Here is an 18,600-nt window from a genome sequence, read left to right on the forward strand (position 1 = left end):
GACTTCTAATATTATTCCATTCAGAGGTTCTGAAGAGCATCTTGGCTGATGAAGTCTAACTTACGTCTTTAATTATACAGATTTATGTATAAGCTGCGGTTTTGGAGTCTTGCCTGAAATTTCAAATAAAGTTAATCAAGTGTTTTTTAATTATTCCATAGAAACAAGTGAAGATTAATTGTCCTTCTGACCTGATGGATGGTATTACTTCAGTCCTAAATATCTGGTCTCGTACTTAATTACAAGTGCTTTTATGTGGACTGTTTGATAAACACTGAAATGCTTGCCTTGAAAACATTCAATTTAAATGAGACTATTGTTTGGAATGACATGCTAGTGATGTTGCTGCAAGTTTTCCATTGTACTTGTACCTCAAGCAACACACATCAAAGTTGCTGGTGAACGCAGCAGGCCAGGAAGCATCTCTAGGAAGAGGTACAGTCGACGTTTCAGGCCGAGACTCTTCGTCAGGACTAACTGAAGGAAGAGTTAGTAAGAGACCAGGGGAACCCTATTCCTAGTGGGGTGGCGGGAGGATGGAGTGAGAGCAGATGTGCGTGAAATGGGGGAGATGCGTTTGAGAGCAGAGTTGATAGTGGAGGAAGGGAAGCCCCATTCTTTAAAAAAGGAGGACATCTCCCTCGTCCTGGAATGAAAAGGCTCATCCTGAGAGCAGATGCGGCAGAGACGGAGGAATTGCGAGAAGGGGGTGGCATTTTTGCAAGAGACAGGGTGAGAAGAGGAATAGTCCAGACAGCTGTGAGAGTCAGTAGGCTTATAGTAGACATCAGTAGATAAGCTGTCTCCAGAGATAGAGACAGAAAGATCTAGAAAGGGGAGGGAGGTGTCGGAAATGGACCAGGTAAACTTGAGGGCAGGGTGAAAGTTGGAGGCAAAGTTAATAAAGTCAATGAGCTCAGCATGCGTGCAGGAAGCAGCGTCAATGCAGTTGTCGATGTAGCGAAGGAAAAGTGGGGGACAGATACCAGAATAGGCACGGAACATAGATTGTTCCACAAAGCCAACAAAAAGGCAGGCATAGCTAGGACCCATACGGGTGCCCATAGCTAATAGGGTTCCCCTGGTCCTCACCTACCACCCCAGCGGCCTCCGGGTCCAACATATTATTCTCTGTAACTTCCGCCACCTCCAACGGGATCCCACCACTAAGCACATCTTTCCTTCCACCCCCCCCCACCCGCTTTCCACAGGGGTCGCTCCCTACGCGACTCCCTTGTCCATTCGTCCCCCCCATCCCTCCCCACTGATCTCCCTCCTGGCACTTATCCTTGTAAGCGGAACAAGTGCTACACATGCCCTTACACTTCCTCCCTTACCACCATTCAGGGCCCCAGACAGTCCTTCCAGGTGAGGCGACACCTCACTTGTGAGTCGGCTGGGGTGATATACTGCGTCCGGTGCTCCCGATGTGGCCTTCTATATATTGGCAAGACCTGACGCAGACTGGGAGACCGCTTTGCTAAACACCTACGCTCTGTACACCAGAGAAAGCAGGATCTCCCAGTGGCCACACATTTTAATTCCACATCCCATTCCCATTCTGACATGTCTATCCACGGCCTCCTCTACTGTAAAGATGAAGCCACACTCAGGTTGGAGGAACAACACCTTATATTCCGTCTGGGTACCCTCCAACCTGATGGCATGAACATTGACTTCTCTAACTTCTGCTAATGCCCCACCTCCCCCTCGTACCCCATCCGTTATTTATTTTTATACACACATTCTTTCTCTCACTCTCCTTTTTCTCCCTTTTCTCCCTCTGACTATACCCCTTGCCCATCCTCTGGGTTCCCCCCCCCTTGTCTTTCTCCCCGGGCCTCCTGTCCCATGACCCTCTCATATCCCCTTTGCCAATCACCTGTCCAGCTCTTGGCTCCATCCCTCCCCCTCCTGTCTTCTCCTATCATTTTGGATCTCCCCCTCCCCCTCCCACTTTCAAATCTCTTACTAACTCTTCCTTCAGTTAGTCCTGACGAAGGGTCTCGGCCTGAAACGTCGACTGTACCTCTTCCTAGAGATGCTGCCTGGCCAGCTGCGTTCACCAGCAACTTTGATGTGTGTTGCTTGAATTTCCAGCATCTGCAGAATTCCTGTTGTTTTTGTACTTGTACCTCACTGGTTTTGCCCACATGACAATAAATTTGACCTGACTTGATTAATTTAAGATGCAGCCAGTATTATGTATGGAAAGTGAAGACTTTCTGTGGATAATATGGGACAGCATTCATATTTCTAAAAGGTTTGGCCATTCAACTTAATAAATTAAGCCCTTTCATTTCAGTAAACTCTGATCACAATTTGTCTCAGAGTACTGATTTGGCAGCGTCATTCTAATATTTGTGAAAGGAAGTTTGCATCTATTTTAAGTTTTTGGAAATTATATTTGTTTTCTTCACAAATACTTGACTGAAAACTATTCTTCAGGAACTTTACAGAGTTAAATGACTGACAGTGTGTGATTATTTTGAGGATATAAAGAAACAGGTATCGTGGAGCTTACAAGCAACACACATCAAAGTTGCTGGTGAACGCAGCAGGCCAGGCAGCATCTATAGGAAGAGGTACAGTCGACGTTTCGGGCCGAGACACTTCGTCAGAACTAACTGAAGGAAGAGCCAGTAAGAGATTTGAAAGTGGGAGGGGGAGGGAGAGATCCAAAATGATAGGAGAAGACAGGAGGGGGAGGGATGAAGCCAGGAGCTGGACAGGTGATTGGCAAAAGGGATATGAGAGGATCATGAGACAGGAGGCCCAGGAAGAAGGAAAAGGGGGGAGGGGGGAAAAACCCAGAGGATGGGTAAGGGGTATAGTCAGAGGGACAAAGGGAGAAAGCGAGAGGGAGAGAAAGAATGTGTCTATATAAATAAATAACTGATGGGGCACGAGTGGGAGATGGGGCATTAGCGGAAGTTAGAGAAGTCAATGTTCACGCCATCAGGTTGGAGGCTACCCAGATGGAATATAAGGTGTTGTTCCTCAAACCTGAGTGTGACTTCACCTTTACAGTAGAGGAGGCCGTGGATAGACATATCAGAATGGGAATGGGATGTGGAATTAAAATGTGTGACCTCTGGGAGATCCTGCTTTCTCTGGCGGACAGAGTGTAGGTGTTCAGCAAAACGATCTCCCAGTCTGCGTCGGGTCTCACCAATATATAGAAGGCCACATCGGGAGCACCGGATGCAGTTTATCACCCCAGCCAACTCACAGGTGAAGTGTCACCTCACTTGGAAGGACTGTCTGGGGCACTGAATGGTAGTAAGGGAGGAGGTGTAAGGGCATGTGTAGCACTTATCCTTGTAAGCGGAACAAGTGCCAGGAGGGAAATCAGTGGGGAGGGATGGAGGGGGACGAATCGACAAGGGAGTCGCGTCGGGAGCGATCCCTTGGAAAGCGGGGGGGGGGGGAGGGAAAGATGTGCTTAGTGGTGGGATCCTGCTGGAGGTGGCGGAAGATACAGAGAATAATATGTTGGACTCGGAGGCTGGTGGGGTGGTAAGTGAGAACCAGGGGAACCCTATTCCTAGTGGGGTGATGGGAGGATGGAGTGAGAGCAGATGTGCGTGAAATGGGGGAGATGCGTTTGAGAGCAGAGTTGATGGTGGAGGAAGGGAAGCCCCTTTCTTTAAAAAAGGACATCTCCCTCGTCCTGGAATGAAAAGCCTCATCTTGACAGCAGATGCAGCGGAGACGGAGGAATTGTGAGAAGGGGATGGTATTTTTGCAAGAGACAGGGTGAGAAGAGGAATAGTCCAGATAGCTGTGAGAGTCAGTAGGCTTATAGTAGACATCAGTAGATAAGCTGTCTCCAGAGACAGAGACAGAAAGATCTAGAAAGGGGAGGGAGGTGTCGGAAATGGACCAGGTAAACTTGAGGGCAGGGTGAAAGTTGGAGGCAAAGTTAATAAAGTCAACGAGCTCAGCATGCGTGCAGGAAGCAGCGCCAATGCAGTCGTCGATGTAGCAAAAGAAAAGCGGGGGACCGATACCAGAATAGGTACGGAACATAGATTGTTCCACAAAGCCAACAAAAAGGCAGGCATAGCTAGGACCCACATGGGTGCCCATAGCTACACCTTTAGTTTGGAGGAAGTGGGAGGAGCCAAAGGAGAAATTATTAAGAGCAAGGACTAATTCCGCTAGACGGAGCAGAGTGGTGGTAGAGGGGAACTGATTAGGTTGTGGAGCTTACAAGATCATTTAAAACTATTCACTGCCTCACAGTTAATCCATAAAGGTTTATTCCCTCGTGGAATGTGGGATGGGCTCTTGTTACTGAAGGTCAGAATTCATTGATCGACCTGGTGTGGGTTTTCTTCCTCCTGTCTTTGCTGCTGATCCACCCCCTACACGTCAGCAACAGTGACTTATCAGATCTGAGTGCCGCTACATAAGCAGTACTGGCTTATGTATACTTCAGATCTCTGCCAGGGAGGTGCAGACAGCAAAATCTCAGTTCTGTCAGACCCACTGTCATCTCCATCAAACTCTAAGGGCATGTCGTTGCAGCACCGCTCAGCTGTTTGGGGTTTTGGGTTATGCAGTCTCTAGCAAAGGACAACTGTTTTCCTTCAAGTTTCATCCACCGCGGCCAAAGTCCCCCAAAAGATGACAGGCAAGACTGATTAATGAACCATGGGAGCTGCCAACAGACCTGGAACTAACAGTTGGAAAGGTCTCCTGATGTCTTACCACCAACTGCACCATTTCTGTTCATGGGGCTTTGCGAATGATAGCTCTAATAGCCAGGTGAGTGTCTACATTTTGGCAGTGAATCCGCTTGCCCTTATACCAGATCCTACAAACTGAAGAGGAAAAGGATAATTTATCCTCTTCCGCATGAGCAGCATTTGACAAATATACCTCACAGCAGTGGTTATCTGCAGTGACCTGAGGACTTAGAGGCAAAAATGGCAGAGAACTTGACTTCAATTGAGGGAGCAGTCTATCACGTAAAAATGCATTCGAGATTAACAACATTATAGATTTCAGTAAAGAGCCTTGAGGAAGCGCAGAATGCAAAGAGAATGCTTCTCCTGAGATCAAAGAGGGGAAGGAACACAAACAGGCAAGTGATCGGTGAGACCAGGTGAGGGGGAAGATGGCAGGATGGAGGAGAGAGCATGATGTGAGAAGCTGGGAGGTGACAGGTAGAAGAGGTAAAGGGCTGTAAGAGGAGGAATCTAACAGAAGAAGATAGTGGGCCATGGAACAAAGGGAAGGAGGTGGGGAACTAGAGTGATGTTATGGGCACATCATGAGGATGGGCGAGGAAAAGAGAAGGGGTGAAAGGGCCGCTAGAATGAGGAATGGGAAATGTCTATGTCTGGTAGTCTTTTTATGATGGGAGGGTTTTCTTCTAGGTGAACTATTTGTTCATTCTTTCCCACATTATTAGACTTCACCTCACACAGACCAAAGAGAACTCTGTCAAACAGATCCGACCAAGAACAGCTCTGCATTAGTGCCTTGATAGTGTATCCAATATGGTATGGAAAAACACAGTGAGATGAAATTTTCAGCATCCAGTTTAAGTGTTGATTCCTTTTCGCAGTTCCTTCATGTCTGCTGCATTTGTTCCCAGGATGAAGCTTTCCTTTCAAGGACATCAGAGATGTTCTTCCTCTTCAAAGAACAGGGTTATTCTTCCTCCACCTGCATCTCCACCTTTTCCTGGTCATCCGCACTCACCCCACCTTCCCATCACCTTAACAGGAATAGAGTTACTGTCATCCTCACCTACCATCCCTTGAGCCTCCGCATCCAACACATCATTCAACGTCGGCCAGCTTCAACAGGACCCTACAGCCAAACACCTCTTTATCTCCACACACTCTCTGCTTTCTGCTGGGATTGCTCCTTCTGTGATCCCCTTATCCATTCATCCCTCGACACTTATCCCTGCAAGCGGCAGAAGTGCTACACCTGCTCATTCACCCCCTCCCTCACCTCCATGAAGGGCACCGAACAGTCCACCTTGGTGAGGCAGCACCACCTGCAAATCTGTTGGGGTCGCCCACAGTATCCAGTGCTCCCAATGTGGTCTCCTCTATATTGGTGAGACCCGACATAATAGGGGAACCACTTTGACAAGCACCTCCTCTCCATCCACAAAAAGCAAGATTTACAATTGGCATCTCCATTCTGACATGTCAGTGCATGGCCTCTTCTTCTTCTTCTACAATGAGACCACTCTCAGGTTCAAGGGCAACACCTCATATTCTGTCTATGTAGTCTCCAGCATGATGGCATGAACATCGATTTCTCCAAATCCCAGTATTTTTTCCCCAACTCCCCTCCCCTCTTCTTCAATTCCCCACTCTGGCCACTTGCCTCTTCTCCTCACTGACCTATCATCTCCCCCGATGCCCCACTTCCTTCCCTTTCTTCCATGGTCCACACTCTTCTCCTATCAGATTCTTTCTTCTCCAGCCCTTTTACTTTTTCCACCTATCGTCTCGCAGCTTCTTACTTCATCCCCCTCCCTCACCCATCTGGCTTCACCTATCACCTTCGAGCTTGTCCTTCTCCCCCATCCTGTAACTTCTTTTTCTGACACCTTCCCCATTCCTTTCTAGTCCTGATGAAGAGTCTTGGCCCGAAACAGCGACTGATTATCCATTTCCATAGATGCTGCCTAACCTGCTGAGTTGCTCCAGCATTTTGTATATGTTGCTCAGGGAATATAGGTTAGGGGGAAGTGGGCCAGGCAATGTGAAAGGGTGAAGGCGATGAACCAGACACTAGAGAGGCAACAGGCTGAGGAGGTAGAGGGAAGCGAGGGTGAAGCACATGATACACAGACATAGCAGGAGGCAGGGAGAATCACAGAGTCAACAGTGTGATCTGGAGTGGATCTGGAACACAGGGTGTGGACCTAGCAGGACAGAGCTCAAAGCAAATGGGAAAGGCAAAAAAACTGGGCAGGGCCAAATGTAGACCTCAAAGGAAGACAGCCACATGTACGGAGCTCAAAGCAGACCTGAACAAGTGAAGGCTGAATGGGCCACATAGGGTGAACCACGAGCATGGTGGTGGCCGAGTGAAGAGCCAACTAACCCAGTAACTGGCTGCGGGGTGAGCCAGGAGAGCAGGGTGATCTGCAGTTGTCGCAAAATGTGAGGAAATGCAGGGTAATAGTCGCTCACTGGACAGGGTGAAGCACGAACACCCTCAGAAAGCACAGCAAAGCAAGAGCAAACCATGTGGGGCACAGTGGTAGGCGACAGCAGGGAGAAATGCAGAGGCGGTAGTATGACCCATAGTGGACCTGGTACACAGAACGTGCGCCCAGCAGGATGAAGCCAAGCAGACTCGAAAGGGAAAAGGCAAGGTGGACTCAAAGCGGACTGAGAGGGGGCAGGTCCAACGGACCATGGTGGGTTAATCAGTTTGGAGGGGTGACTAACCCAGGAATCACCCACAGGGTGAAGCAAGGAGAAGAGGGTGACTGGAAGAGGCCTAGGCAACGTGAAGAGGGTGCAGACCTGCAAGGATTCAACAGTGTAATGCAAATAAATTCCATTAGTGTAGACAGGTGGAAGGGTGACATGAACAGGAACGGCTGAAGGGCCTGTTTGACATTGGAGTAAATAAAGTAACTACACCTGCCATCTTTACTGCCTGACTCTTTTTAAAAAAATGAATAGATTCCCTGTAATCATGGCTTTATATTGTCATTTATAAAAACAAAAGTGAGATCAATACATTTTCTCATCTGTACACTGGATGGAAAATGTTCCCATCATTCTGGACAAGAGACAACTTAAGGTCAATGTTGACTTGCTGATGTATTAACTGAACCTCCACAACAACTTGATTTCAAGCCCTTCTTAAAGAGATGGTTGTAACATGAGGGACAAGGCTTGAGGCCCAGTAAGTAAAAAAAAAAGTCTGTTCATGAAATTTCTATATTAACAAATTCATCAGGATTACATTGCTTTGAACACCTTACCTGTTATTCCCACAGAGGATAGGCTGAAGGCCAGCCCAGAGCTGGACAAAAGCTGAAAACTGAGTGTGAGGATTCTCCTTTTGGACCTCCTCTCCCTCCTCCGAGGTGACATTGGCTGTGGTGAAGTTGCTGCTCCAGCTGGTACTATTGGCTGTTGTTGGTGGGCTTTTGCCAGCGCAAGCTCCTTTTGGCAACAGTTTGGCAAGTCCTGACAAAGCATCTACATCTTTCAGAATCTTTTCCACCTCAATCAGGTCCTCAAGTAAGGCCCGAAGGTGATGCTGGACTGCTGTGCTGTTCACCTCATTCAGCTTCAACTGCACACAAGGAAGAATTACAGTGATATTACTCATTTATATAATCAGCATGGAGAATATTCTCAAAACACAAAGACCAGCTATGAGATAAGAAGTGTCAATGAGGATCTCACTCAGAATTTCAGGTTGATTTCCAAGCTGTCAATATACACTCAGTGGCCACTTTATTAGATACACCTGCTTCTTCATCAAATATCTAATCAGCCAATCATGTGACAGCAACTTAACGCAAACAAGCATGCAGGCATGGTCAAGAGGTTCATTTGTTGTTCAGACCAAACATCAGAATGCAAAGGAAGTGTGATCGAAGTGACTTAGTTGGTGCACGACAGGGTGGTTTGAGTATCTTAGAAAATGCTGATCTCCTGGGATTTTCATGCACAAGTCTCTGGGGTTTACACAGAATGGTGCGAAAAACAAACACACACGCAGTGAGCAGCAGTTCTGAGGGCAAAAAACCCTTGTTAATGAGAGAGGTCAGAGGAGAATGGAGAAACTGGTTCGAACTGACAGGAAGGCAACAGTAATTCAAATTACCAGAAGCACTCCCATACCTAATAAAGTGACCTCTGAGTGTATATGTTGAAATACATTATTTTTTTAAAACCAAATTCCCATGTACTATTAGATTGGCATTGCCCATCCTACAGATACCATTTAGAAATTGATCAAATTAAATTTATACATTTTCCCCTGATTTCCCAATCCAGCATTCAAGAAATTTTGCCTTCACACAACAGTGCTCTATATAAACGCTGCGTGTAAGTCTGCGCTATATTTTCAACACTGACGGAAAGCTCATGGAAAAGTAAGCTTGGAAGAGGTGATGAGTGTGGGAGGACGGAACATTACTGTGGAGAAACCAATACAATAGAGGCCAGCAACAGGAATTCTGCAGATGTTGGAAATTCAAGCAACACACATCAAAGTTGCTGATGAACGCAGCAGGCCAGGCAGCATCTCTAGGAAGAGGTACAGTCGACGTTTCAGGCCGAGACCCTTCGTCAGCGTTCACCAGCAACTTTGATGTGTGACAATAGAGGCCAGTCTACTTTTTCAAAGAGTGACACCAGAGACTGTTGATGTTGGAATCTGGAGAAGCAAATTAACTATGAAAGTACACAGTGGGTTAGGCAGCATCTGTGAGGTGGTGGTGTGGGGGGGGGGGGGGTTGCGGAATGTAAGAGTCCTGATTCAGGGTTTCAACCCAAAAGGTTGACAGCTCCTTTCTTCCCACAGATGCTGGTCAACCCACCAAGTCCCTTCAGTAAACTGCTGATGGTTAGCACAATGCTTCCCAGCACCAGCAACCTGTAGATTGTCCTGTGATCAGGCTAGGATTCAATCCGGGGGGTGCTGGGTGGCATGGCTTGAAGGACCAGAAGGATCTATTGGGCACTGTATCTCAATAAATAAACAACTAATTAAATAAATAAATAGCCATTTAATCAAGGAAATGGACAGTGGTGATCTGCTCGGGAAATTAACATCAAAAGACCTCTGCAAATATTTATCACCAACAAGAGAAAATCTGCACATGCTGGAAATTCAAGCAACACACACAAAATGCTGGAGGAATTAAGCAGGCCGGGCAGTATCTATGGAAAAGCATAAACAGTCAACGTTTCAGACCAAAACCCTTCATCTGCACTGGAGAAAAAAAAGATATGTAGAGTTAAAAGGTGAGGGAGCAACATGAGGTGATAGGTGTAACTGGAAGGAGGAGGGGTGAAGTAAAAAGCTGGAAAGTTGATTGGTGAAAGAGATACAGAGCTGGAGAAGGGGGAATAGAATAGGAGAGGATAGAAGTGTGTCTGGTGCTCCTGGTAAGGCCTCCTGTATAACAGTGAGACCCGACATAGATTGGGAGACCACTTAGCCCACCAGAAAAGGCAGGACCTCACATTGGTTACTCATTTTAATTCCACTTCCTATTCTGATATGTCTATCCACAGCCTTCTCTACTATTGCGATGAGGCCACACTCAAGTTGGAGGAACAACAGCTTATACTTCATCTGGGTAGCCTCCAACCTGATGGCATGAATATCGATTTCTCAAACTTCCAGTAATGTCCCCCCGCCACTTCATCGTTCCCCATCCCCCTTTCCCTCTTTCACCTCATCTCCTTGCCTGCCCATAGCCTTCCCCTGGTGCTCCTCCCCCCTCTTTTCTTTCTTCCATGGTCTTCTATCCTCTATTAGATTACCCCTTCTCCAGCCCTGTATCACCTTCACCAATCAACTTCCCAGCTCTTCACTTCACCCCTTCCCCCTCCCAGTTTCAACTCCTTCCCTTCCCCCCACCTCTTAACTCTACTCATCTTTTTTTTCCTCCAGTTCTATTCAGCTTCTATCTTAGTCCTGACGAAGGGTCTCGGCCTGAAACGTCGACTGCACCTCTTCCTATAGATGCTGCTTGGCCTGCTGCGTTCACCAGCAACTTTGATGTATGTTGCTTGAATTTCCAGCATCTGCAGAATTCCTGTTGTCAGCTTCTATCTTGCTTGTTTTATGTGTAAAGGAGAAAATAAGGCCCAGATGATGTTTGTTCGTGTAACTGAATCCTTATCTGAACACTATCCCTGAATATGCAAACTAGGAAAAATAATAGATTCAAGTTTAGTTACAAAAATTTACATAATTCCAGAAAGTACATGACAACTGCATTGTAAGCACAAACCATCCACAAATCAACTGAAGTCAGGCTTCCTGCTGCAGGAGTCAAAGGAGAGTATACAGTAGTCAAAAATATCACTTTAATTGCTTCATCTTAACTAAAGTGGTGAGGAGGTAGAGTCAAGTAATTAACTGTGGAAGTACGTATGTGAAGCAAGCCACTTAAACTGCACCTGTACTTTCTAAATGTATTAACTAAATCCCTAAAGATATCCTTCAATAATCCCTTCACACGAACCCTCACTTTGCAGGACACATCACAGAGGAGATGAGTTTATTTTGAGCTGTAAGCATTTGGATCTGCCCCAAAGATGGAGAGGTGGGATTGTTCACATTGGTGATATCCCATTTGCTGAGTTCCTAATCTTAGCTGTCCTACTTGCAGAGGGCAATAAGAATGTTGAAAGACTCTTTTGAACTGCCCCCGAGCAAACTTCTGCAAATCTTTTTGGAGCAGTGATATTTCAGGTCCTGGGATGCAATGCCCTACAAAAATCTTGGAATGGGCAACAAAATAACGCATAAAAGTGGAAACCTCTCACCTTCAGCAAAAATTAACACATCACCCTGCTAAGCTGGTTGTTTTCAGCACTTCCTATACCCTTTATCCATGAAACCAAAAGGAGTGCAACATGTCTTTCATATTGATAAAGCATGCTGACACCGAGTTTTACACCGAGACTACGCGCTGAATAGAGGCTACTGCTGTGGGCCAGCTCCAGGCTTCATGTCTGAGGACTCACTTTCATTCCAAATGCTATCTGATTACTTTTATTGTTTGCACTATATGTTTTAGTGTTTCTCTCTCTCTATATACACACACACACACACACACACACACACACGTATATGTGTTTACCTGGTCCAGATGCAATAGGCCAAACAATGTAATTTGGGAAGTGGAGATACAAGAGACCACAGATGCTGGAATCTGGAGTAAAAATCAAGACACTGGAGGAACTCAACAGGTCAGGAGGGAAATGACAGTCAGCGTTTTGGACTGATATGTTTTGTCTACACTAAAAAGTAGAAGGGTTATGATCAGATAGAGAGTGGGTGAGAGGAGGGGAAAGAACTAGTGTGATGCAGGATTGGGTAACTGTTGGAAAGAACAGCCTCTGTCACCTCATTTTCTCTCCTCCACTCATTCCATCTGTCCATCGTCCATACAGTCCTATCCCGCCATTCCCATCTGCACTGACCACCGTCCCCCACTTGATTCCATGCTCCATCTTCCTCTGTCCGATTCCATCAGTTGTTTGTTGCCAAGGTACAGTTTATTGTGCCACCCAGACAGACCATGCCGTAAATAATTACACTGAGGTAGTCAGAAGGGAAACAGAATACGGAACAAACCATTACAGATACTGAGAAAATGCTGTGCAGGCAGACAATTAACGGGCAAGGGTCACAATGAGGTGAACTGCGAGATCAAAGTTAGAGTTTGTCTTTTAGCAAATGAGAGATCCATTCAAGAATCTGATAACAGTGGGATAGAAGCAGTGCTTGGATCTGTTGACACATTGAATTTTCTGCCTCATGAGAGAGAGGAGAAGTGGGAATGAGCAGGGTAATGAGGTCCTTAATTAAATTAGCTGCATTCCTGAGGCAGAACGAAGCGCTGACTAATTATCACAAGCAGAGTTTCTGGTCTTCCAATACGGAATGTAGACTCCACTTTCCCCAAGTCAAAATTGGCCGCTGTAATTCTCTTTTGTGAATAGATGAGCATCGAATCTGGGCAGAGTTGATGAGAACATGGTGAGAATAAAATGGGATTATTCTTGGCAGTGGGCTCTGCTTGGTTGGACCCGACTTGGTCCAACCAAGCAGAGTTCACTGCCAAGAAGGCCCACCAGCACCTTTACTTCCTGAGAAAGCTAAAGAAATTTGGCCTGTCCCCTAAAACCCTCACTAATTTTTATAGATGCACCGTAGAAAGCATTCTTCCAGGGTGCATCACAACCTGGTATGGAAGTTGTCCTGTCCAAGACCGGAAGAAGCTGCAGAAGATCGTGAACACGGTGCAGCGCATCACACAAACCAATCTTCCGTCCTTGGACTCACTTTACACCACACGCTGTCGGAGCAGTGCTGCTAGGATAGTCAAGGACACGACCCACCCAGCCAACACACTTTTCGTCCTTCTTCCCTCCAGGAGAAGGCTCAGGAGCTTGAAGACTCATACGGCCAGATTTGGGAACAGCATTTTTCCAACTGTGATAAGACTGCTGAACGGATCCTGACCTGGATCTGGGCCGTACCCGCCAAATATCTGGACCTGCTTCTTGGTTTTTTTGCACTACCTTACTTTCCACCTTTCTATTTTCTATTTATGATTTATAATTTAAAATTTTAATATTTACTATTGATTTGTAATCCAGGGAGCGGGAAGTGCAGAATCAAATATCACTATGATGATTGTACATTCTAGTATCAATTGTTTGGCGACAATAAAGTATAATGTGGGGTTAGTGTAAATGTATCTACTGTGGACTCAATGGCAAAAGGAACTCTTCTGCGCTATATATAATTCACAATTCTGTGATAATCAACCTGTCAACTAACAATCCAATGTGCGATGCAGGTAGATAAATTTAGATATTGTTCCCTCTTTTTTACTTCCAGCATTTGATGCCTGGCATTGTGAACTTCAGTTCTGAATGCTCTTACTTGCTTTCAATGTTTGCACAATTTGTTTAGTTTTCTCTCGCTCTGCACACTGGGGTGTTGGGCAGTCTTTCGTCTGAATGGGCTCTATTGGGATTCTTTGTTCTGTGTCTGCCTATAAGGAGATGAACGTCAAGGTTGTATAAAGTATACATACAAGGGGTGATAGATAAGTTTGTGGCCTCGGGTAGAAGGAGTCAATATTATGTAGCCCCCCCCCCGGCCACCCTCAGGGTCGCTCGGCTCGCTGTCGTCTAGGGAAACAGCCTCGGCCCCGCCAAACTGGATAATTCGTTTGTGTGGATGCTGTGTGAGTTATCCCACCCCACCCAAATAACAGACAATACACCAGATGCAATTAAATGATTTACAGTTTATAGATATTACTGGAACTATATAATTAAAAGAGAATAAAATATAAAAGGAAAATAAAAGGCACTACACTTATCAAAGTTCAATCTCTTCGTGCACAAAAACCGTTGGAGCTCAAGGACCTTCTTCACCCTGGGACCCCTCGGACCACCTTGACCGGCCGCCTGGGACCAACGACGGTGGTCGACCAGACGCTCCACACGAGTCCGTCTCCGTTTCCTCGCCGAATGTCCCGCTCAGGGTCCGACCCCATTAGCGGACTCACAGCACCTCGTCCATCCTCTGTCTCGCTCTCCCGCCTTCTCCCCCAAAATTCCGTGCATACAGTATCTTCAAATACACCAAAACCATAACAACTATCCCAATTGGTTAATAGCACTCTTTTATCACACACTAAAGCAAAAACAAACTGTTAGTGCAAACTTTCTCAGCGTTTAACACAAAGCCGCATTCCCCAGATTAACATAACAAAGATGCCATTTTAATTAGCCTCCGCAGTAACATAAAAATCGAAGCCCCCTTACACTCTCCCCCCACCAAATAAAGTCATGTCCTCATGACTTCTAAATAACTTGCCACCCAGTCCTACAGACACACAACACACACATACACAGATATACACAGTGACAGTGCTCCCCAAACAGTGGACCTTACTCCCGTCCCACGGGTGCTACATAGGCCAACCTATCTGGGAGCTTCTTAACCCTCTGAGACCTCCGTACCCCTTCACCTAAACCCAAAAGGCTCAGACACTACTAGGGATACCTCGGGCCTGCTTGCCAACTCCTCTCCCACTCAGGCCACCACTACAGCTCGGAGCCCCCAGTCCCGTGTCCGGGGCCCCGCCTCTCCTCCTTCCTGATCCTGCCGTAACTCAGTCTGCCCACAGCTAGCCCTCCCCACTACACCTGACTCAGTGGGAGAAGGGCCAAAGGTCTCTTCCTCAATCACGGGGAAGTTAGCGAAAGGCAACATGTACCACATGTGCAGCACATCATCCTTCGAACCCGTATCCTTCCTCATTCCCTTGATCGGTAGCTGCTGTTTGAGTTTCTCCAAACTGAAACATTTAGCCAGGGCTACCCCTTCAGCCTCCTGCAGTCAATACGTCAGCTTCTTCGGGGACTCCTTCAACTCTTGCCACAGCCTTCGCAGTTCTGACTCAGGGTTCTTGGCCATCTCCATCTGGGACGCAGTTACCCCGCCAGCTTCTTCCACCCTGACCTGAAAAGCAGCAGTTAGAGGATGGTCAGCCTCCGGTTGTTTCTTCCTGATGACGTCTTCCAGGTCAACTTTCAGTTTTTCCAGTTCATTTAAACTTGCGATAGTCACCTTCAGGTTCCTTTCAAGCGTCCGCCTCCCTTTTCCGAGATCTGTCCTCCATTTCTTCACCTCCTCGGGAGTGTGGTCAAACTCCCCTCCCTGGGCTCTCGGTTTTCTGTTGACCTTAGTCAGAACACTTCCTTGATCTTCCCCAACTTGCAAGTCTTCCAATCTTTTCTGAATCGATGTCTTGAGTTTCTGCTGATCCTTTCGAAGGTGGGTCATTGTTTCTTCTCGCTGGATTAATTCATCAGTACATGACCGCAGTGCGGTGCAAATCCCCACTCTTCCCTGTGTCTCATTCAGATTGACGACCTGGGTTTCCATCCCCCGGTCCACCACCATCTGTCCCAACACCAGGAAGTTCAACTGGTATGTCGGGTCATTTTCTTCACATTGCACCAAACTCCTCCGGCCAAAAACTCCTCCGCATGTGACACTTCGCTTCTGTCACCCAGGCTAAGCCACTCGCCTCGCTTCATAGTCCCCCCAGGCGAATCCAAGCTCTAGGCGGTCATCCACATACGTCAAAACTCCACACACCTTCACTTCCCCCATGGTCTTCCTCATGCCCCACGGGAAGGATGCAGGGGCTCCGGATATGCCCTTGGGCATCTTTTCGGATCGGAAGAATCCTAGGGAACTAGTAACTGTCATCTTCGGCTCGACAGCCGCACTCCTCGGGATCTGGCAACATCCACTCCTCAGATCCAGCACATTAAACCACATCACATAATCCACACACACGCTGCCTCCATCTTTCACGCCGCCAGGGTCCAGTTGCCATGACCTCTCTCTCACTGAGGTGTCTTCAGTGGTCAACTCCCCTCCCTCGTGGTGGTTCGGAGGGTCTACTAAGAGGGTCTCACCCTCAGCTACTTTCCCCAAGCCTTACCACCGCTGGGTCTCGCTTAAATTCGGTACCAGCTCAAGGCTGCTACACACGTCCTCAGAAGCAACTCGACACACTGGGTGCCCAGACAATGCCTCCATGAACTCCAGGGTCATTAACCAATCATCGTCTTCTGGATAACTAATGCCACTAGTACCCAAAGTCTCCGGTGCCCTTGCAGTTGTCAAGGATAAATGCTTCAGACACCGGTTGTAAAACGAACTGTCCAACAACTTGATCTGTGCCCCGGGGTCGAGGATGGCTTTAGCATCGCTTCCCTCTATCCATAGCGACACCCTGGGGCGTGGTCCCTCTAAGCCTTCAGGAATAGGGTCTTCTCCTTTCGGAAGTTCATTGGTACATTGCTGGGAACGTGCTTCCCCAGAGACCTCAGGCCGTTCCCCCACTGGCCCTCCACTAAGTTTCCCGACACCTCTCTTTCAAATACTGACAGCGTCACTACGGTGTAAGTGAACCTGACAGCTCTAACACCGTCACCAGCCCGCCTACTCAAACTTTCAAACAATCCCCGTCGCTCTCCCTCAACCGAGCACTGCCACTCATCTAACAACTGAGCGATCCATTCCGCCCACGTCTCCGCCACTCCTGGGGTGGACACTATCCCAAGCGCCAGGCGGAGCCTGCCAGAGCTAGAACATTTATTCGCAGACACTACCTCCAAATCAGACCACTCTTCCCTCTCTCTCCCAACTGCATGGGCAGCGCCCAGTGCCACCTCCAATTCGTCAGTGCCAGCCTGAACTCGACCAAAGACCTCACCCACAATGCATACAGCAATCACCAGCAAATAACCCACAGAGACACACATTACAGATTTAAACAGGGTACCCACACAGCATACCAGCAGACTCAATCCCGGACAAAGCCCACACAATGTAGCCCTCCCTGGCCACCCTCAGGGTCGCTCGGTTCGCTGTCATCCAGGGAAACAGCCTCGGCCCCACCAAACTGGATAATTCGTTTGTGTGGATGCTGTGTGAGGTACCCCACCCCACCCAAATAACAGACAATACACCAGATGCGATTAAATGATTTACAGTTTATAGATATTACTGGAACTATATAATTAAAAGAGAATAAAATATAAAAGGAAAATAAAAGGCGCTACACTTATCAAAGTTCAATCTCTTCGTGCACAAAAACCGTTGGAGCTCAAGGACCTTCTTCTTCACCCTGCAACCTCTCGGACCACCTCGACCGGCTGCCTGGGACCAACAACGGTGGTCGACCAGACGCTCCACACGAGTCCGTCTCCTCGCCGAATGTCCCGCTCGGGGTCTGACCCCGTTAGTGGACTCACAGCACCTTGTCCATCCTCTGTCTCGCTCTCCCGCCTTCTCCCCCAAAACCCCATGCATACAGTATCTTCAAATACACCAAAACCATAACAACTATCCCAATTGGTTAATAGCACTCTTTTATCACACACTAAAGCAAAAACAAACTGTTAGCGCAAACTTTCTCAGCGTTTAACACAACAAAGCCGCATTCCCCAGATTAACATAACAAAGACGCCATTTTAATTAGCCTCCGCAGTAACATAAAAGTCGAAACCCCCTTACATTTAGAAAACCCAGCACATTTATTTTTCCAACATTTCCACACTTAGTCCAGCGGTCGTGGAGCATATGGATCCCTTCTTTGTAGAAGTCGGCACCTTGGACCTCCAGAAAGTGGTCCACAGCAAGGGTGATTGATAAATTTGTGGCCTAAGTTAGGAAGAGATGAGTTATTAACTTCTAACTTTCTGCATTTTCACTCAAAGAGTTGAACTGCACATGCATGTATCGAGAGCTGTATACCGCTGTATAGAGCCTGAGCACACACACCTCAGCATCAGCGGCTCCACAGTGGAGAGAGTGGAAAATATCAAGTTCCTTGGAGTGCAGATCTCGAACAATCTCACCTGGTCCAGGAACACCACTGGGATTGTGAAACGGGCTCAGCAGAGATTGCACTTTCTGAGGAGGCTTAAACAAGCATCACTCCCCACTAACATCTTAACTACATTCTACAGAGGCGTGGTTGAGAGTGTGCTGACCTTTTGCATCACAACCTGGTACTCCAGCTGCAGTGCTGTCGACAAAGAAGCCTTGCAGAGGGTGGTTAGGGGAGCAGAGAAGGTTATTGGGGTCTCCCTACCTTCTGTCCAAGACCTCTTTCAGAGTCGACGCCTCCAGAAGACACGGTACATCATTAAAGACCCTTCACACCCTCTCCATGAACTGTTTGTTCTTCTGCCATCAGGAAAATGTTACAGGAGCATCAAAACTAAAACCACAAAGCTACTAAACAGCTTCCTCCCACAGGCAGTCAGACTGCTAAATAGCTGCTCTACCTGACTCTGCTTT

General features: G+C 47.2%; 1 protein-coding gene across 2 annotated transcripts in view; it reads right to left on the reverse strand.

Annotated features, from left to right (window-relative positions):
• Positions 1–18,600, reverse strand: part of abca2 (ATP-binding cassette, sub-family A (ABC1), member 2) — a 583,930-nt gene that overhangs the window by 260,090 nt on the left and 305,240 nt on the right. For both annotated transcript variants that reach the window (XM_063073801.1, XM_063073800.1), the window contains exon 9: positions 7,979–8,295. In XM_063073801.1, coding sequence (XP_062929871.1) covers positions 7,979–8,295 — 317 coding nt within the window. The remainder of the gene's footprint in view (positions 1–7,978; positions 8,296–18,600) is intronic.

The sequence above is a fragment of the Mobula hypostoma genome, chromosome 21, assembly GCF_963921235.1.
Source record: "Mobula hypostoma chromosome 21, sMobHyp1.1, whole genome shotgun sequence".
In the NCBI taxonomy this organism is placed as follows: domain Eukaryota; kingdom Metazoa; phylum Chordata; class Chondrichthyes; order Myliobatiformes; family Myliobatidae; genus Mobula; species Mobula hypostoma.